The sequence below is a fragment of the Leptidea sinapis genome, chromosome 27 (assembly GCF_905404315.1).
Source record: "Leptidea sinapis chromosome 27, ilLepSina1.1, whole genome shotgun sequence".
Taxonomy (NCBI): Eukaryota; Metazoa; Arthropoda; class Insecta; order Lepidoptera; family Pieridae; genus Leptidea; species Leptidea sinapis.
Genome location: NC_066291.1, coordinates 11,998,447 through 12,021,704, shown reverse-complemented (window position 1 = coordinate 12,021,704; position 23,258 = coordinate 11,998,447). Strand labels below are relative to the sequence as shown.

At 34.0% G+C, this 23,258-nt stretch overlaps 1 protein-coding gene across 2 annotated transcripts in view; it reads left to right on the top strand.

Annotated features, from left to right (window-relative positions):
• LOC126972731 (abhydrolase domain-containing protein 2) overlaps positions 1 to 22,394 on the top strand; it is a 45,198-nt gene extending 22,804 nt beyond the window's left edge. For both annotated transcript variants that reach the window (XM_050819649.1, XM_050819648.1), the window contains 3 exons: positions 14,393 to 14,587; positions 15,722 to 15,876; positions 17,250 to 22,394. In XM_050819649.1, the coding sequence (XP_050675606.1) occupies positions 14,393 to 14,587; positions 15,722 to 15,876; positions 17,250 to 17,491 (592 nt within the window). In that variant the 3' untranslated portion in view covers positions 17,492 to 22,394. The remainder of the gene's footprint in view (positions 1 to 14,392; positions 14,588 to 15,721; positions 15,877 to 17,249) is intronic.
• Positions 22,395 to 23,258: the final 864 nt, after the last annotated feature.

The following is a 23,258-nucleotide window of genomic DNA, read 5'->3' as shown; positions in this document are numbered from 1 at the left end:
GCGCCTATTTCTGCCGTGAAGCAGTAATGTGTAAGAATTACTGTGTTTCGGACTGAAGGGCGCCGTAGACGACAGAACAAAGAATTTCCTACTTACTTTACTTTACGGACCTTAATTTTTCGTACTTAAAACAAATTATTTTCAAAACAGATAGGCATGTCAAGGTTGATAGTCTTTACGCCGGTAGGTACATACGCATACGATTATTTTTGCGAACATTCGAGGTTCGTCATATACAATATAGTAGCTTCCTTACAATATAGTGACTATTCCTCGCCGCGGTATTACACCTTCGCACGACACGCCACAAATTAGGATATCATCCCCACCATCTGGATGTGTGGCGGTTTTCAAGGACCTTTCTCCCAACTACCTACTATAAAGCTGTGGAATGAGCTTCCTTGTGCGATGTTTCCGGAAAGATACGACACACGGTACACCTTCCTTAAAGGCGGGCAACGCTTCTGTGATTCCTCTGGTGTTGCAAGAGAATGTGGCCGGCGGTGATCACTTAACACAAGGTGACCCTACGCTCGTTTGTCCTCCTTGTCCTTAAAAAATATATATATATCGAAATATTTGTGCTAGCCAAAACCTATTCGAGGTTCGTAAAGAGCACCCAAGCTCACCGGGTTGTAGCATTGTAGGTAATCGGGATATTGTGAAAACAAATTTAAATTAAACATAGCAAGTCACTTTGGTACTTATAAAATATATCAATAAGGGGTACTTGAGACTTATTGCGCTTGAGTCTGCTACAACAAGAGCTGAGGATAATCACTCAACCAACCAGCCAACCCAATGTCCCTTGCAAAACAAAGGAATCAGAAAAGTATAAGGCCGAAACTTGCATTAGGTACATACTTCACAGATGGTCAAGGGCCCAATACGGATATCAGCAATAGCTAACAATATCATCCAGCAATAGCTAACAATATCATCCAGCAATAGGTAACAATATCATCCAGCAATAGGTAACAATATCATCCAGCAATAGGTAACAATATCATCCAGCAATAGGTAACAATATCATCCAGCAATAGGTAACAATATCATCCAGCAATAGCTAACAATATCATCCAGCAATAGGTAACAATATCATCCAGCAATAGGTAACAATATCATCCAGCAATAGCTAACAATATCATCCAGCAATAGCTAACAATATCATCCAGCAATAGGTAACAATATCATCCAGCAATAGCTAACAATATCATCCAGTAATAGGTAACAATATCATCCAGCAATAGCTAACAATATCATCCAGCAATAGCTAACAATATCATCATCCAGCAATAGCTAACAATATCATCCAGCAATAGGTAACAATATCATCCAGCAATAGCTAACAATATCATCCAGCAATACCTAACAATCTCATCCAGCAATAGCTAACAATCTCACCCAGCAATTTCTTACAATGTCAACCAGAAATAGCTTACATCTCAACCAGCTATACCTAATGTATACAATTGGTAGTTGTTTATCGATCCCGTTTCGTTAAATGTTGATATTCAATACGTTGTGTTATATTATATTAACTTTATCAGTTCATTATTATTATTTCTCTTAAGGTCATCATTCAACACGCCGGTCAATGATTGCTTAAGCTTTGCAATTGCGACCTTGTCCATTACACATTTAAAGAGGATTTGGCAACTAAAAGCAATAAAATAATTTAATAAATAATTAATACGATCAAATATTTCGTTTTCGTTGTCTTCATTAGTGTACGAACCGATTTGAAAATGCCTTTTTTAATTGAAAGGCATTATGTATTATACTTCCAGAGAATGGACTCTTTTAAATATTATAGGTACCTATATAGCGATTTGGTTGTTGGAAAAAATATTGTTTTTTACGATTATTTCAATACAAATAAAAATAAATCAAATCAAATCTGTTTATTTCAGACTGCTGGCCCAATACAATACTGGGCAGTTATGTTTTGAATTTCCTATTATTATTATTTATATGATATGAGCAAGACACTTTATGGTTAGTGATACGCACCTCCCAAATTGTGAGCGGCATCGCAATTACTGCGCTCGTCACTTTGAGACATAACTTGTTACGTCTCATTAGCTAAAGCGATCTTCATACCAAACCACAGCAACGCATGCACATGACTGCTTGACCTGTCCCGTTCTGTACAAAGACTCCCTCCCACTGGTATAATTCAGCCTTCTGTCTGCCTTTTACTCGTGGGGCTGGTCCACACTGGAGGTAGAGGATAGAACAAATTAGATTTGTAGATATTATCAACAATCAATAAATGGAATGTATACCATGATACACAAATCACTCATTGAACGTCACAATCTATGTAGAAGATGGAGTGCAAGAAACTCTAGTGTGTCTTTTTTTTAATCAATATAAAATCGATCGGTAACGGTTACACCAAGTAAGCAGAAGTGATCATTTATTCATAAGTGAGCTGTACACGTGTGTCGATGGCCTATTATAATATAAAAACGGAATCTATTACAATATCAACTAACATACATTTATTTAAGGCATGTCTAATTATCAATTTGTGCTGATTTGAGCCCCACTTAATTCAAATTAAATATTGAATTAGCACACACAGAATATCTTGTGTATGTACCAAAAACTCATAGTGAATTATGTGTAGAACAAATATTGGTAACAAAGTGTGAGAGAGATAAAGCGGATTTGCCCAAAAGGACATGCTCACTGCTTTAAGGTATCACTTGCAGGACAAATGGAATTTTTTGAAAACGAGATTGTAACCTTTGCGAAACCTAATCGAACCCGTGAAGGAAAGGGTGAAAACCCGAACTCTCTTTGCACAGTTTGCTGCGCGGAACAATTTTTTTGGATACCTCATTACCTAATTGGGAGTTTTGGCACTACCTGTGAAGCCTGTTCCATCTTGGACAACGACCTTTTGCAGAAGTTCTTAAAAAAGTGTATCGAATTTTTACTACTTTGGTTCTTTTTTTAATTTTAATTTTTTATTTGAGAAAACCAGCCATATACAAATAGTACAGCCAAAGAGGTTTTATACATACTAAGCGCGAAAATTTTAAGTTCTGAACGCGGATGGTGTTACTCGGGTCTTAAGCTAACTGTCGCATGTAAGATCTTGTTATTATAGAGGTCGTCATGTTTGACTTAATTATAAAAGGCATTGTAAAGTAAATTCAGTGGTGACCTCCAGTATTCATGGTGGTTCTTTGATTATAGTCAACAAACAATTCCAGTACAAAAATCGTAAAGACATCGTATTATCTATTGAGCCTATTGTGGAAATATCTGCAATAGTGATAAAAAAAATTGTATGTGTCTACATATAGACCGCCGCTGGCAAATTTTTAAATATTTGAAAAAACTATGGAAGATGTGTGATCGAAACTATCTCAATAAAAAAAGAAATTAGTTGTATGTGGCGACTTTAATGTAAATATTAAAAATAGCTGCTCCTTAGGTGTGCGATTGTTTAATCTGTTCAAATCATTTAATCTCTCTCATTTGTTTGCGGAGCCTACTAGAGTATCTGCGACTAGCGCCTCGTGTATTGACAATATTATATTCACTGAAATTGTTCCAATAAGGAAATGTATTATTAGTAAATTAGACGCGGGCCATTTAAGTCAACTAATAAAAATTAAAGACATCAGATCTATTCTGAAAAAACAAGTTAAATGTACTCCTGTAGTAAATTATCGATTAAATCAATTGCCTCAATTCCAATTCTCTATTCCAACCTCAACTTAACTTGGATGCCAATGCATGTACAACATATTTTTTTTTGAATCAAATACTCAACTGTTTAACTCTATTTTCATTTCAAAATCATTTATGCCAAAAAATACTTTATCTTTTAATGACTGGGCTTGCGTTGATTTACACAAACGTAGACAAACATTGTATAACTTATATGATGAGGCGATTTAATACAAGTGCAAATTTTAAAAATTATGTAAGGTTATATTATAAAGAATTCAAAAACAATTGTAAATTAGCTAAGTCTCACAACATAAGTTTAAATTTTAAAAATAGCAGTGACAAAATAAAAAGTAAGTAATCAGTTCAAATTAAAGATTAGTAACATAAACATAAGAACAGATTCTGAAATCGCAAATGCATTTGAAAAGTTTTTTACTGATATACCGGTCTCTACTACAAAACATCTAAATTCTTCACCTATATCTGCAATTAAACTGCCACAGAAAAACGTATCTTTATGTAATACAAACTTTAAATTTAAGCATGTTGATCGCATAGAGATTATTAAAACTTTTAAGGCCTTACAAATAAACTTGGTATAAAGTTATAACTGATGATAAACAAAGAAAATGCAAAATGTTTACAATATCGTTGACAACTCTGTCAATACAATGATAATTTTGAAGTTTTTCGAATGACAGCTGCCTTGCAAATAAACGAGGGAAACGTTATACGTCCGAACAAACCATTCGTAAGCAAAATGTCTATTTGTAAACATTTTACATATTCTTGGTTTATGCTTAGTTATAACTTTATGCCAATTTTATTTGTAAGGCCGTTAGTGTCTAGTGCGCTAACTTCATAACAGCGTACTACACGGTGGCCTCATGCCTTTGCCATACGGCAACGTGAGCAAACAGGAAGTTAGTTAGCGTAAAGAAAACTAAAGATCTATGGGGAATCTCTGTTAACGTGGTTGAAATCTGTAATAGAAATTGTAGCCACAGACTTAACTTTAATTTTCAATAAGTGTGTAGATTGCGGTATATTTCCAACCTAATGAAACAAAGCAAGATCACACATCTATTTAAGTCAGGAGATAATGCTGACCCCATTAATTTTAGACCCATATCAGAACAACCAACCTTTAGCAAGATTTTCGAAAAAAATATGTTAATGCAACTAATTGAGCATTTTTGCAATAATAACCTCATACATAATAAACAATATGGTTTAACTCAAGGTCTTTCAGCCACAGATGCTAGTATCGAGGTAATATCAAATATTTTGGATGCGTGATCACAAAACACTCCTAGTTTTGTGATTTATCCAAGGCATTCGACTGCGTCCATCATGAAACTTTACTTATAAAAATTTACCACTATGGGGCTAGAGATATTTCTCTAGATTTAATAAACTCGTATTTATATAGTTGGATTCAAAGAGTAGACTTATTGGAAAAAGATCAACTAGCCCTATCATATCAATGGCCTCAATCTTGGGTCCTTTTTCTTCTTTAAAGTATGTATATCCTTTCCAATAAAAAAAGAATCATCGAAATCGGTTGGTGCGATATTGAGTTATTCGTAAATTATACATTATACTATACGTATGTATAGCAAATTTAAGACTTTTATGGTTTTCTCACGGATGCCATTGTCTTGCCATTGTCATTGCCCAAATTACAATGGGACCACATCATTATCAAAATCGGTTCACCCAGTCGAAAGTTTTGAGGTAACAAACATAAAAAAAGGAATATCGACGAATTGAGAACCTCCTCCTTTTTTGAAGTCGGTTAAAAGAATAGTGATGTACATAATGTCAATATTCGAAACAAACATAAACTTGCAATTCCATCTACTAGGCTCCGTAAAATTGCTAAATCTTTTAAAGTGGATTGTGTTATATTTTATAATTAACTCCCAAATTATATTAAAATATTATCTATTAAAAATTTAAATGTATCGTAAAAAATAAGTTAAGGCCTATTACTATGTTAAAGATGTTATGTTAAAGATAGTTGGAATTAATTTTCTTAATTTTGTTAATGAATATTGTTATACTCATTTGAATGCTACTGTAACTTTTGTACTTCATTCTGACTTTCACTAAATTACTTATAAAGTTTTACAGTTTCTTACAAGTTTTGTAACAAGGGCGGCCCCATATTGAAACATTGGCTCAGCAATAGACTCGGCAGGACACGCGGTTCAAAATATAAATGACATTAATATATCTATGGCGCGCGCTTACTTTGGTAATGTGTGCTATAGTTTATACAATGAAGCAATGCAGACGATAATTATTCCACTTTTATGCTGCATATGAAAGCATTTTACGCTATTTATTGTCAAATACCGTAGCCATTTGGAATAGAACTCTTTTTGATTTATTACTGAGCGTTCAACAAATTCAAATTCAAATTAAAATAAACTTTATTCACTGTAAAACTTTATAAGTAATTTAGTGAAAGTCAGAATGAAGTACAAAAGTTACAGTAGCATTCAAATGAGTATAACAATATTCATTAACAAAATTAAGAAAATTAATTCCAACTATCTTTAACATAACATCTTTAACATAGTAATAGGCCTTAACTTATTTTTTACGATACATTTAAATTTTTAATAGATAATATTTTAATATAATTTGGGAGTTAATTATAAAATATAACACAATCCACTTTAAAAGATTTAGCAATTTTACGGAGCCTAGTAGATGGAATTGCAAGTTTATGTTTGTTTCGAATATTGACATTATGTACATCACTATTCTTTTAACCGACTTCAAAAAAGGAGGAGGTTCTCAATTCGTCGATATTCCTTTTTTTATGTTTGTTACCTCAAAACTTTCGACTGGGTGAACCGATTTTGATAATGATGTGGTCCCATTGTAATTTGGGCAATGACAATGGCAAGACAATGGCATCCGTGAGAAAACCATAAAAGTCTTAAATTTGCTATACATACGTATAGTATAATGTATAATTTACGAATAACTCAATATCGCACCAACCGATTTCGATGATTCTTTTTTTATTGGAAAGGATATACATACTTTAAAGAAGAAAAAGGACCCAAGATTGAGGCCATTGATATGATAGGGCTAGTTGATCTTTTTCCAATAAGTCTACTCTTTGAATCCAACTATATAAATACGAGTTTATTAAATCTAGAGAAATATCTCTAGCCCCATAGTGGTAAATTTTTATAAGTAAAGTTTCATGATGGACGCAGTCGAATGCCTTGGATAAATCACAAAACTAGGAGTGTTTTGTGATCACGCATCCAAAATATTTGATATTACCTCGATACTAGCATCTGTGGCTGAAAGACCTTGAGTTAAACCATATTGTTTATTATGTATGAGGTTATTATTGCAAAAATGCTCAATTAGTTGCATTAACATATTTTTTTCGAAAATCTTGCTAAAGGTTGGTTGTTCTGATATGGGTCTAAAATTAATGGGGTCAGCATTATCGCCTGACTTAAATAGATGTGTGATCTTGCTTTGTTTCATTAGGTTGGAAATATACCGCAATCTACACACTTATTGAAAATTAAAGTTAAGTCTGTGGCTACAATTTCTATTACTGATTTCAACCACGTTAACAGAGATTCCCCATAGATCTTTAGTTTTCTTTACGCTAACTAACTTCCTGTTTGCTCACGTTGCCGTATGGCAAAGGCATGAGGCCACCGTGTAGTACGCTGTTATGAAGTTAGCGCACTAGACACTAACGGCCTTACAAATAAAATTGGCATAAAGTTATAACTAAGCATAAACCAAGAATATGTAAAATGTTTACAAATAGACATTTTGCTTACGAATGGTTTGTTCGGACGTATAACGTTTCCCTCGTTTATTTGCAAGGCAGCTGTCATTCGAAAAACTTCAAAATTATCATTGTATTGACAGAGTTGTCAACGATATTGTAAACATTTTGCATTTTCTTTGTTTATCATCAGTTATAACTTTATACCAAGTTTATTTGTAAGGCCTTAAAAGTTTTAATAATCTCTATGCGATCAACATGCTTAAATTTAAAGTTTGTATTACATAAAGATACGTTTTTCTGTGGCAGTTTAATTGCAGATATAGGTGAAGAATTTAGATGTTTTGTAGTAGACCGGTATATCAGTAAAAAACTTTTCAAATGCATTTGCGATTTCAGAATCTGTTTTTATGTTTATGTTACTAATCTTTAATTTGAACTGATAACTTACTTTTTATTTTGTCACTGCTATTTTTAATATTTAAACTTATGTTGTGAGACTTAGCTAATTTACAATTGTTTTTGATCTCTTTAGAATATAACCTAACATAATTTTTAAAATTTGTACTTGTATTAAATCGCCTCATCATATAAGTTATACAATGTTTGTCTACGTTTGCGTAAATCAACGCAAGCCCAGTCATTAAAAGATAAAGTATTTTTTGGCATAAATGATTTTGAAATGAAAATAGAGTTAAACAGTTGAGTATTTGATTCAAAAAAAAATATGTTGTACATTGTATTGGCATCCAAGTTAAGTTGAGGTTGGAATAGAGAATTGGACTTGAGGCAATTGATTTAATCGATAATTTACTACAGGAGTACATTTAACTTGTTTTTTCAGAATAGATCTGATGTCTTTAATTTTTATTAGTTGACTTAAATGGCCCGCGTCTAATTTACTAATAATACATTTCCTTATTGGAACAATTTCAGTGAATATAATATTGTCAATACACGAGGCGCTAGTCGCAGATACTCTAGTAGGCTCCGCAAACAAATGAGAGAGATTAAATGATTTGAACAGATTAAACAATCGCACACCTAAGGAGCAGCTATATATATTTTTAATATTTACATTAAAGTCGCCACATACAACTAATTTCTTTTCTTTAAAAAAATGCCAAGAAAAATGCAGATTCCTCTGGCTTTACCTCATCTCTGTATAATGAAACACTTGCACGTATATTTTTACGTAGAGTATTAACACTGTTACTAACTACTGATAGAATAAAGGCATAAAGGCATTTATTTTCTCAAAATTGATTCCTTTAGAATTCTTTTTGATGTCATTTCTTATACTACTAGATACTACTACCGCTTCGGAAACAAATGGCGCTCTGAGAGAGAAGAAGCGGCGCAAGAAACTCTCCCAGCATTCTTTTTTAATATGATACTTACGTTCCGGTAGAGTGTCATGCTACTTGTAAAGATAACGGCAATATATTACATAGGTAGACACTTCACGTTGGTATTAAGTGGTTGTTAATTGTTCTTATTGATATAGTTTTCACCACATGAACATATTGTTATAAACCGATCGCTTCTATATAGCCTAATTATAATTTAACAACACCATAATTCTTAAAAAAAATACACGCCTTTGTGAAGAAACAAATATGGCAAAAACCACAGAACAGGTAAAAGACATTAGAATGGCCATTAATTTGTATGGGAACCACTGTCGGCACTATGTTATACTACACGCCCTAGTCAAATAAACACAAGCATTCGCACACATACGTAACCACTAACGCAGCCCTATAATTGGCCAACGCACGCCTCCTTGACAGCTCACGATGGATCATGGATGGGTACATGAGTATAGTGATGTGCCACGCATAACGAACAACCCGAATATCAAAAATCGGTTTTGACGTTTAAATCGAATAATATATACTAATCACAATTGTCACGCATGCGTTGTTTATTGATAAAATATATTTTATTAACAGTTACATGGTCAGCTGACAGCGATAACAGCTGTAATTCTGAAAAAAAAAATATGTTATATGGAAATCACAAATAGTATCTATTGACTACGAGATTGTGACAATACTGCGGCCAGTCAGCCATATTGTTACAAGTATGAGTTCTGTCTCCGCGCCATTAGTACTTTCGGATCAGATAGACAAGGGCTGACTTCCATGAGTCGGGGACCGGAGTCCGTGCAGCCAAAAAACTCCACCATTTACGGCCAAATTTGCCACCGGCCAGAAAAAACTTTGAAAGGTTAAGAAAACGGTTTAATTATGATTGTTTTATCATAGTGATGGCGCGGTTTTTACGCCACGGATTTTTTGCGTATACACATACTTAATATCAACATTGTTGACATTAGGTACAACCCTATCGATACGCATGGATTCAAACTTTGATATATTTATTAATTTCAATATCAAATAGCTTTATATCACTTGTATTTGAAGATTTTTGGACCTACCGATGAAAACAAATCCCTTCTCGGGCTGTTATACTACAGACCTACAATCCAATTTTAATTAGCCATTCAATTCCGATGCAATTCAGTTTAGGTAACTAACCTGTTTTGCTAAGATTCGTACCATGAAGTGCCTATATATAACTGGCGTTTGAATCGCATAAGAAGAATGAACGAAAGATATTGGAGTGAGAAAGAGATGACGCTCTACAGTGCTCTACAGAATTTGTATAGGCCTGTCTCTTTTCCTCGAAACATATGCGTAGCGTTTCGAAACCTACTTGATATGATTTTAGAAGGTTTTTTCGTAAAAATTACAAAAAATACAATTAAAAATTGCGCTTTATAGCGTCAAATTATAAACCATTGAGCCCTTTTCAGTACTTATTAAATAATAGTAATATATATACCGTGTTTTCGTAAAATAAAAAGATGAAATAAGAACCTCCATGTTTAATTTGACAGGAGGCGGCTGTTGCTGTAACGATTCGTTTTGAACGTTAAATTAAAGCAAACTATTATTGAAAGGAAACTACGTGTTATAATTAGTATATCAAAGTGTTTTAAATGTCTATTTTTCGCCGTGTTGTGTTTATTTCGTTGTCATTTTCCATCTACAATAAAAATAGCTCTAGAAGTCACTTTTTAAATTGAAACATAAAAACCACAAAATATTTAGCTGAAATACTTTGAATTATTTATGCTTTCACTATTTGTTTTAAAGTTATTAACAAAACGATTAAATTCCCGCTAACAAAGTAGCAACTTTTTTTGAATCGCTCACTTTGACACATAAGCTATCCTATATAACAGTTTGCGATTCAATTGCCGACTTGATTTGGTGTCAACCTAAATTGGACAGCTCTAATGACGTCGTGGTATGAAATAGCAAAGCAGTTCATTTTAGGTCGTCAATTGTATCGCAATAATAATAAATAGATGTTCATGGTAGAGCTTCAGGCTTCTTTTTTGACACATTATTAAAGTGCTGGACGGCAAAATTCATCTTTTTCGCGGAGATTCGTACGTTATTTCAATAAGAGCGTTGACTGTCAACCGGTGAAGCTAATTTCGTTGAAATATGATCCGTCGATCATATTCATGCCTGCCCCGCCCCGCCCAACAAGGCCATTCTAATGTCTTACTTACATGTCATCGAAGGGAGGTATTCCAGCTAAATCTCTCTACAACCTACTGGATGTCTTAGAACCTAAGTTCTTTGAACTTTTTTTAGAACAGCACTAACAGGTTCTTACTTATTAATTTGTTCCATTTAAATTATTGAATCGACCATAATATGTTTGGAGAAAATAGAAGTCGTGAGAAGAACATACAAGGAACTCGACGGGCACTCTTAAATAAATGAGTATTTTACAATACCTGTCATTTACATTAAAAGTTAGTTTATAAGGTGCTCTATCTAATATCTGAATCGTGTCCGATTTTCAGCTATGTTATACGAATAAAATAGAATAGATATCTAAGTGCAAAATAATTATATAGTTTAAGTAATTTATATATTACGTAATAAAAGTTAATTTGACAAAGAACAAGTTTGCATACTAATAGTAATGGCTAAATATAAATAAACGAATGAATAAATATGTTTTTCATAAGTCTCAATTGACTACATACTTACCAAGTATGAATATGAAATGTCTTAAAGACAAACCTTCATTTATTATTCATATATAATGAAGTAATAAGCTATTTTAATTGTCATCAATGATATGCGACCGTTTCTAGACACTTATACAAGTGCACTAGCATGAAATTTTCTCACACAAATCGATAAGAATTTAATATTATTATGAATACCTAGTCTTGCCCTAAATACTGAAACAAAGAAAAAGTGTGTGTGATTGACGTAAAACTTAATTATAATAAACTTTAGGAATAATTAACAGATACATTTATGTACTTATTTTTGCTTATCTGAAAGCTCATAGAAAAAATATGTTATTTTTGTTTGCACTTGTTTGTCCCACCTAGCACATCCAGTATATAACAAATATTCTTAAAAAGTTGAAAGACAAGAAGATTTAATTTGTATTAAATATATACTTACATTAATTAAAGCCGTGTTATTAATAAATAATTGAATAAAAAGAATTAAATTATTAATATCATGTTCAATGTTACTTCCGTCAGTAAAAAATTCTTTTGCAAATAACATTCATTACTTTTACGGTGTGTTAGTTTATTTAATTCATAAATATAAAACAAGTGGCGTCCATATTGAGTGGTAGTGCCCATCCGCGAATCTCCGCTTGCCTGTATAGGTCCCATAGCGGTAACGCAGAGACTGACCGGCTCCTCGTCCACATCCGAATGGCTACAGATTAGAAATCGTGTTTCTTGGCGATTTTAACGGCCACCACGCCGAATGGCTAGGCTCACGTGCGCCTTAGCATATAGTCTGACGCAACTGATTATTGTACCAACGCGAATCCCAGATGTGGAAAATCTTCACTGTTGACCTCACATCGGGACGGCTACCTAGTTTCCGTTGACCCTCCTCTGGGGTCGTCGGACCACTGCCTCATCCGGAGCGCCGTGCTGATCACGCGCCTAACACGGCCCCGCTTCTTAGGCTGTCGCCGCGTGTGGCACTATAGGTCAGCAGAGTGGGATGTGATGTGGTATTTTTTTTGCACCCTTCCGCGCTGCGAGTCATACATGCCGGAGGTAAAAATTCGGCATGGCGCAAAGTTTTTTTTTATAAGTATTTATCGTTATTCTGTATTAACACAGGGGCCAGCATGACATGAGATTTTATAACCCGTACTGCTTCTATACGTAATGCGCGTGCGGAAAGAAAATTTCCAAAACAAGCAGTAACGAATGATTGATAAAAAGAGAAGGTATAAGTACTGATGAAGTATAAATAATCTTGTTAGTCTTATAATATATGATATTTTATATTATAATGTACATATGCTACAACGATGGAAAACATTCTCAGAATTAATGGTTTTAGATGTGTTTTTTACAATACTATGACGAGGAAATACCTCGACTCAACCTTATCGGTGGAACCTCATATATGCCAAATATTAAAATTTAATTAAAAAAAATGTTCGTCTATACTTAGAAATTAACGCTTATTTAGTTTAACTGGAATCTTACACATATTTGTTAAATAATAATTAGCTGTATCTACAAGACAATTAAAACTATTAATTTGAATTCATCGTAGTCTCACTTGTACACAATTACCATAACCATATTATGATATTTTGCTTACTTACACCCTTATCGCATGATGCATGGAAAAAAGGGCAATACTTTAATACAATTTATAAAGGACGAAATTTATTTCGATAAAATTATATCGATATGTACATGTACATGCACTTGTTGAGTAGTAAGATATCTTTTATTGTTTACTTTAATTATTCTAACATAAGTCACATCGATTAAACTTGAAGGTAAATGAACTATACGTCGTAATATTATGGTTACTTTTTAATTGTATATTTTGCACAATACAAAAAAATTATAATTGTTTTTAAATCGGAAAATTATGATTACCAATTATACGAAATCCTTCCGTTGGCCATATTTTTTTTTGCGGCTATTATTTCTACAGTCCAAAATGGCACAATAAGGCATATTTGTATTTTTTTAAACATAATTATGCGTCACTTGATTCAGATGACTGGTCTCACTACATTTGTACACAATAGTGACCACAAGGTAACGCCCAAATGTCACTTCCACTAGTTTTTTCTGTTCCGTGGACATATCTATACATAGCTGCGTTTGCTTCAGTTGGTTAAGTTGGTCAATAGGCAGCAATATTTTGAATTTAGAACACGATTTGGACAGTGGCGTAGCAATTAAGTATTACTTGAAACCCTGACGAAAAAGAGAGTTGCTATAAATTTTACGTTTGTCAGTCTGTCCCTATTCTGTATCCCTGATCAAAATCTGTTCAGTCGGAGGTTTTTAACGTTTTGTATCAAAAATCATACTAATATTATAAAGGCGAAACTTTGTATGTTTATTTATTAGTTTATCACTCTAACGAAATGGATTTCAATCTAATAAGTTGAAGTAACCTATAATGAGATAAACAAACACTCAAATATAATATTTTTATTTATATAAAATAATTCGGGAAATTGGTTATTAAAATGCTAGGTTCCCTGAAAGAATTTTTATTTGTTAAATTTTGTCATTGTGACTTAGACATCTTTTCGAGGGTATCGTTTTTGGCATTTGTAGTATAAGCGGACACCAGCATATTTTTGTATGAGAGCTTTTATCAAATTATAAATGTGGCTAATTGGACTTTTGTGTGTGTGTCAATTCGACTAAATTGACAAAATATATTTACTTTAAAAAGAGGTTGCAATACTTTTCCACCGGTTTTAACAACTATCTGTTTAATAAAACATTTGTGATGTTTGGCGCGGTAAATTTAATATATTTAGTTTATTATTATTTAACATTAGGTGCAAAATGTTTGGTTGCAGCACAATGGTGTACCTCCTGCAGTGGCAGAACTTCCGGCGACTGTACCTGTACGTGATGACAGACAACTATCGCAACATCATCACGCGCCACAAGCGGTCGCTGCTGAGCGCCGACATGAAGAGCAGGTTCAACCTGGACGAGCAGATGATCGTGTCTGCTGGCACCTTGCCCGATCTGGACGAGGCTTACTCGAGGTGACCACTTATATCATTATTATAATATTGAAACAATACATATTAATACATTGACAGAACCTTACGTCAATGTGACAGCTGTGAAAACGTCTCGCACGTGAGCAATGCACGCACACTAACACAATGTGATATACAAATCGCGAGTGAAAATGCAGCTTTCATGCACACTTAAGTAATAAAGCTGGCCTGTTTTCATCGGTTGTCAACCAGCATAAGGCTCTATCTAGGCCTAATTGAATAAAGTTTATTTGACTATGACTTTTCGTATCTTATTGAACAGTTTATTAAATTGTAATAACTAATTTCGCTCCTGACGGAAATCACTCGATCGCTTATTTGCTTTTTTTATTTTATAATAATATTATAAGATTTTTTTATCATCGGAATCCGAATTATAACATAAGTTATTCCTACCATTCTACCAAATACTTTTCCATATCGTCGAACGAATGAACTTAATGGTAAGTTCATTCGTTCGATGATCTCCATCTCTATGAATATAATCTGATTCTCTATACGCCCTATTTGTTTACTATTAGTATTAAGTAGTATTATACTTATACAAAAAATATGTACATCTATTACAAAAATACAGTGTGTATTGAGCAATATCATTTAAATAAAAGCGAAAATAATAGTTGCTTAAATGTATGTTAAGGACGTGTTTGCAAATCCGACAAAAATAAGATACTTTTCGGTATAGTTTGTGATGAAATGAAACTAAATTTAATAAAACAAAAAATTGCCACAAATAGATTACTTCTTTATCTCCAATTAGCGGGAAATTTTTGCTTTGAAATTTTGATATTTTATGTCGTAAAAACAATTATCCGTTACCTCTTCACACAAAATTTACGAAATGGAGCTTCATTCGGGATCATTTTTCTGCTACAACTTACATAATTTTGTCTCTTAAAAAATACGATACGAAAGCAGATATAATATTTTCAAAAACACGAGAATAAATTATTGAATGCTATAAATATTTATTATTTTGAACACGATTCATATATTGGATGTTTACAACAATTGTAAAGTATATATTATATTGATTGAAAAGAGTGGCCGTTGTTTAGTTTCTTGTATGTTCTTCTGACGAACATATCGTAGATTGAGTAATATTTTTGCTTGCAGGAGGGTGCACGGGTTCCCGTCGGTGGCTGCGCTGTACAAGTGGAGTTCGTCGTCGCAGTACGTGGGCGGCGTGCGCACTCCGCTCGTGTTCATCAACGCGAGGGACGACCCCATCGTGCCCGAGCCGCTGCTGCCCGTCGTGCGGGAGTTTGTCAGTCAGTACAGATTACAAGAGGAACCCGACGATGATGAGGGGCCTTCCCATGACACTTGAGATGTTAAATCTCATTTGCCCAGTAATCGGACTAGCTCCAGTGCCCTTCAACAGAAATATTATAGCCGGCATTCTGTCCAGAGGAGCCTCCCACTTGTATTTACATATTAAAACTCATCGAAAACTACTAGGGTCGCACCCAAAATACATATCTATAGATCATTCAGTGTTCATAAAATGAACGCCTTAAAAGATTCTCTGTTGAAACTTGGACTAGCAGTGGAGTCTGTTTAACTTAAAAACTTTGTTCCTAATTTTAGAACATAATATCTGGATGTAGTAGCATATTGTGCCCATAAATTATTTATTAGGAATGATAACGTGTTCTAAAAGTTTTTTATTCAAGAGGAGGACAAACGAGCGTGCGGGTCTCCCGGTGTTAGTGATCACCGCCGTTCACACACTCTATTGCGACATCAGGGGAATCATAGGAGCGTTGCCGGCCTTTCAGAAAAGTGAACGCGCTTTTTTTAAGTTACCGGTCTCGTATCGTCCAGGAAACACCGCACAAAGAAGCTCATTCAGTAGTTTTGCTGGACGTAGAAGAAATTTTTTTGAAAACCGTACTGTGGAGGAACAAATACTGTACTTTATATATGTTTTGTTTATCTAAAATATTTTTTCTTATTCCTAGCTTTGTTCGTTTTGTGTTCGTTTGTTCGTTCCATGTTTGAGGAGACTTTTACTCCGATCAAATAAACATAGTAAAGAAAATGTGTCAATGATTTTTATAAGTTGTCAGTGAGATACCCGCACGCTCGTAGCAATGAGTTGTATCTGAAGCGCGGAATAACACCCGAGTATTATACCTCTCATATACCTCTCACACCAGAACATCACAATACAACTTCATCTAGCCGCAAGCTCGGCATAACTTTAACAAGACACCTACGATATACTTTTTTTGTGGTATATATAAAACAATATTATTTAATTGATATTTTGCAAGAGTATAGTAGCAACATTAACATTAACACAACATTGCCCGGAGTAAGCGAGCGCGGGCCCGGAAATTGTTTGTGAGAGACCTTTATCTATATTGGAAATAGTCAGTTACGGAGTGTCGGACGGGATTGTGTTAGTAGGACAAGTAAAAACATTTCACGTTTATGTGATATCAAGTAAATTTAATATACCATAATTTATTAAGTTTCACTTAATAAATTACCTCAAATTACGTTAGGCCAGGGTTGAGTGGCTTTTAATCTCTCACCTCTGTGACGCGGCACTGTACCCCCCACCTAACACATTTGTTTAGTTCTAGTGGGACAGTAGTTTTGATTTACAAATGATATTTAAAATGTTCTGTTGTAGGTTCGCACGACAAAACGATGTACCTGGAGCTGGCACACGGCGGTCACCTCGGCTTCTACGAGGGCGGCCTGTTGTACGCCAACCCCGTCACCTGGCTGGACCGGGCGCTCGTGGGGCTCACGGGCGGCCTGCTCATGGCGCACGACAAGGGAGCCCCAGCCACCGCGGACCACGAGCCGGACCTCATCAGGTCGGCCACCATTGTATACAGGGACCCTCTCGATAAAACACCACTCAAATAATAGCTGTGATTGAAAGATCTGTCGCGGAAGGTTCTCTTGTGTGAGCGTCACTAAATTATTTGTATAAGGGATCATAGATAAACAATGAACTGTCATGGCGGCAAACTAGTCATTATTATAAGTCGACTCGTGACACAATGTTGCCGACCTACTGAGGTTAATATGACAAGTGTAGAGTAATAAACAAGGATAGAGGCTATGTCGGTCGACAGTACATTATTTATCTGTGTCTAGTGTCGGAAGTGCTACAGGTGGGGACTTCATCGAGTGGGGCTGATGGAATCTCTTCTCCTTTCAATTACTCTAATACTACCGCTGCTCGAGATAAAACTAATATGTCTATGTATCAAGATAAAAAAACCGTAGCAAATGTATGTCTGTACTCGCTGCTTCTCCTATGAGAGGCAGTCCAGTTTGTATGTTTATCAACAAGCATATTATTTTTCCAAGTGTGGCTATTGGTAGTATAATATTACCTAGATCCTATATCGAGACGTAGCATCGTCCGCCAATTGAAGCGCCAGTAGACGGATAACTGGCTAAATGCCAGGCGGATTCGCACACGAATTCCGTTATGTACTTCTATAGAAAAATGTTTTATTTAATTGTCAAGGCGGCCATTTTGAAATTGGGAACTTTATATAATGTTGTTATAGTGACGTGTGTTATATAGACACACTAACAATTTGAGCTGACGTAATTACTATTACTATAATATGGTGGATATAGTAATAGTAATTACGTCAGCAGTGCCTGATCAAACAAGCGCAGGCCCGCAGGAGATTGTTCCACCGAGGTCTTGTTCTATATCTTATTGAAAATAGTCGGTTACTGGGTGTGTGACGTGGATGTTCTTAATAGGAAAATATTGTTTCACGTTTTTGTGACATGAAGTAAATTCAATATCACATCTTAACAAGTTTCACTCAAAAAGTTACGCAGAGATGAGTGGGTTTTAAATATCGGAAATACCGGACCGGAGGACGAGCGGAGTGTAAGTAGTAAATCCATTCCCCAGCCGTGTTAACCCATATTAATGTTAACTGAGTCCAGTTGTTTTTAATAGTCCACGGTAACATTCGTGGCGGACATTTCGATGGATGATCAATGTCACAAATTTGTAATATTATATAGTTTTTGATATCTGAATCACAGTGTGAATATGTGTGGTATGTATGTATATGTGAATGTTTGATAATTTATTGTTTACCTTTAATATAATATCGGCACGCTTCATGTGTGATATTATTATAATATTACAATGCGATATATAATATGCATACGCTGGAATGTGTTCATGAACTCTACAAAACACTTTGTCACTAATTGAATTATGTTTAAGAAATGTTTTTGTTGTAATATAGTATAGTATACAGTATGACTGATGAAACTCTGGCGAATCTCAATCTTATTAATAATAAAAAATTGCAGTTTTAGAGACTGCCGCGAGACGTGAAAACTCACGTTTTCACGTCTTGCTGTTCATTTTAAATATTAAAATTTTATTATTTTTATTAACGATTAATTTATTTTATAACATATTTTCATTAACACTATTTCAACAATGCACAGTATTTATATTTCACTAAATCCATTAAAATTTCACTTATAAGGTATATACTAATGTTGCACAATACATCAGCTGTATAAAGATTTTGGAGACGTGAACTCACGAGATTTCACCCATCCAAAAAGTTTCAAACTATATATATTTATATTTTTTTTATTATTTATTTGTCGTTTTGCGCCAGTCATGAGCAAGTCGGTGACGTGTCACTATATCGTGTACTCAGTGCGAGCGCGGGTGATCGATCGCCAAATGTAACGTCCTCGAGTATCGTTAGTTTGTCACCAGTCAAGTTGTATGTTGTTTCACAATAATAACTACATTAATTGATTTCTATATAATTTATTTGCAAGGTATACTTAGATATAAAATCAGACGACAGTCGTGAAATTTATATTTTATAAATTAAAAATGGTGTTAATATACCATAATAAAAAATACAATCTTTATATGGAAATTATTAAGATTGTTTTTGTTTTGTGACGTATAATATGTTAAACATTAAAATTGAGTTGTCATAATATAACGTATAATATATGTCGCGAAAAATGTATAATGTCAAAATGTCATGAATATATTCCAGCGTACAAAGGAAGGCCTTATGTTATGTTCGCTTGAAGCGATGTTAACCTGCACAATAATTGTTGGTGTTGTTGTAGAGTTGACGACAATATTATTTATATTATATTGTTGATAGTAATGCCGAGTTCCTATGTTAAGTGACGGTAAAGTGACGGGCGTTAATAATATTTGACGCGTTATAGACGAAGTAAAGACAAGATCTGTAGGTATGTTGAGTTTTATGTCTGTATATTGCATAAAAATAGCGATATATATATACTGCAGATCTCTCTGAATTAAATAAATATATACTTGTTTATCAAACATTAGCGCGGGGACGTCTTGCTATCAAGTTAACCTTTATTTTGTCTTGTCTTTCCAATTTCCATAAAAAAATGAACCAAAGTAGCAGCCCCGGCACGGATCTTGGCTGAAGATGTCGACATTAACAAATCTGTTAATGTTAACTACTAGCGTTCATCACAAGTATCACACACACAACTGTATATTCTCACTATCATTTCGCTTACCGCTCAAGATGCTTGCTAAAGTCTTTACTGTTATATTCTAGTAAATAGATTGGACTTTTGTGATTTAACACTGCGCGTTGGATCTGGGACGGAGCCGTGACGTCAGCTGCCAGACAGCACTTTTGATTGGTGATTTATTAAAAGGAGCTGACGTCAAAAGATGGCGGTCTGTTCCTATCTTAATAATCTAAATCGCGCTATATTAAACTTTGATCTGTCATCTGTTGATTAAACCTAGCGGCAGGCAGAGGCGACGTTGAAAAAAAAATGAAGTGTAAAGCAAAGAATATGTCGAGTTTGTACCAGCTGGCCTGGTTTTAGATGAATTATATATAATTATTATTTATTATGAATTACAAATATATTTCTGTCTCGCTTGATCACTTGATCACTTGATCACGAAGAGAACAATAAATGTGATATAATTTGGTCCATCTGGTTTGGTTCTTTGGCTACATTTTCCAAACATTGTGATATTATGTTATTGTTGTGTTAATATATTTGGGTTTGTTTGGACTAAATGTATTTCTTTATATTTACCGCATTTATTTACAATTTTGTGCACAAATCTGGTCTCTGTGTGTTATATGAGATTTATTTTATTATTATTACCAATTAGTTACCGTTTAATTTTAAAGTGCACTTTCTCATATCGACTTTGGATAATGTTATCTGCTGTCAAATTTATTTATAATAGCATCTGATAGTGGATTATGTTCGAGTTTTGATATTTGCTAGAGATATACAGCGTATCGCATTTCACAATAATTTAATGGTTGGCTTTCTTCGTTATTTGACTGACAGTTTTTAACTCATACACCGCACAAATGTCATTGTTTTATATTTGGATCTAATTTCTAATTAGAAATTCAAAAGTCAATTGACTTTATATTGATCTATTTAATTATTGTTAGACCCACTACCAATACCATACCACCTCCCTACACAATCATAATCAACTAAAGTTATTTGATTGATTCTATATTGAAGGCATAGCTTGACCGCCTGCTAACGGATGAAGATCAAGATCGTCTAGAAACAATGTAGATAGGGGCGCCATATTACATTTTTCAACGTGTGATAATAACATAAATATTGTTTTAGTAAATACAGAACAAGTCTACTACAAACTCAGTACGAGGTTCGAATAATTATTTGTTTACTTTTTTTCACCAAAAACCACCTTCCCGTTTTTTATATTGATAAAATATAATTTGAATCGTGTTACTGTTATTGTTATATTTTGAATAGCGAACAATATAGGTACTTGTATGTTAACAAATTATCAAACTAATGATGAAGTTTGATTTTATCGAAATAACACAAATTGAGAGCATTTTACTTAATGTTTAACAATACTTTAGTGTTTATCAATATAATAGAATCTCGTACACAGACTACGTCTGAGCGTGTTTCACAAACTAGAATTACCTAAGAATTATTTTTAATTAAAAATATATCAAAATATAATTACTTGTTTAACTATTTATGTAAGTAGTATGATATGCGCGGTGCTTTCATTTTATAACATTAAACATTCCATATTCCACATGTTAACTATTTCGAACCTCACTTTTGTTGTGACCGTTCCTATTCCGTGTACTTGGTAACTGCTGCCCCTCCATATCCAGTCAACTTCTAGTGGTTCAGCGTACAACAGCTCGAATGGAATACAATATTTACGTTTCAACAGTCGTACAAAGAGATCTAAATAAAGTCACGGCATATATCACTATGAAATGTCATTTTAAAATGCCACCGGCTAATGATTTCGACTTACAATATACTACTGTATAGACAACCCGATTACACGTGCCCAATTATGATTTGTAAATGTGTACGTTAGATAGTTCAAAATACTAAGAAGCTAGTTTGAAGCGTGTCTGACTGTTTACGACTCGACTCAATCAGAATCGGTTACAGTAACAATATATTTGCTTTCCTTTTCTATCTTGCTGTATCTATCTTCGTTAGAGACATTCTCTCTCGCAGGCCTTTTAGTATGTATACGCTAGTATATTGTAAGTCTGTGTCATCAACTACTATGAATTAAGAAACCTAGGAATCGTATTAACGGCCTAGTAATTTTGGCATCTTTTGTTAATAAGCGGGAGATGTTTAAATTTAAAAGTTTATTAATTAGTACTTACAGTCTGCTTTCTTATTTACAGGGGTCATTTTGTAACATTCATATCTATTTAGAGTACCTGTCTCGCAAAGTGAGAAATAAATGATTTAAAATGTGTATTGTCGTTTGATTTTGTACGGAATCCTGATTAGTATGGATTTATAATACTTACCTAGTAGTAGGTAGGTAATCCTGACTTGCAGAAAACGGATCAATGTAGATATATGTTTGTTTAATAGCCAAGTCTGTTATTTATATCTAGCTTCGATTAAAACAGAATAAAGATGATCTTAATTTTTGGGATAGAGCAAGATTCGATGGAGCGACGATTATCAATACTTACCTAATTAGTTAATTATAGATTATTACTAGTATGATTAACCGATCTAAAAATACCAAAGCTTCAGTTCGCAATGCATACCTAATATAGATATATTATCTCACTGACGTTGGTATATTATATTTATGGAAGCCACGCTATAGTTACTTCAAATTCAAAATAGTATATGATATCACGTCTTATTGAATGTCAAAAAATATGCCTCAGACCTGAGGAGAGTGGGCGCAACAAACTGAGCGGGCTTCTTTTTTTTTATTAGAGAATATGGTTACAAAATAATATTGTACACTAAAATGTAGGTATTATTTAATATCCTGAGGACGGCCGCAACGTACCTCACCTAAGCTGTGCTGACAGTAGACTAGATATTAAGGATACAAAATCCAATATTTTTGAATATTTTATCGATAACATGCATTAATAAATATTTTCAGTAATACCTACTTATTGAATTTTTCTAAATGGCGTTAGGAATAAAAAATGGACAAGAGCGAGTCGGACTCCCCCACCATTTTTTTTATGATTTAATTGTTTAGGTACCGACGCTTGTAATATAGGACGGTTTTAGGTACCTCCTTGCCACATTTGATAGACATTTTTCGAAGGTAAATGTCGTATCGTACCGGAAACACCGCACAAGG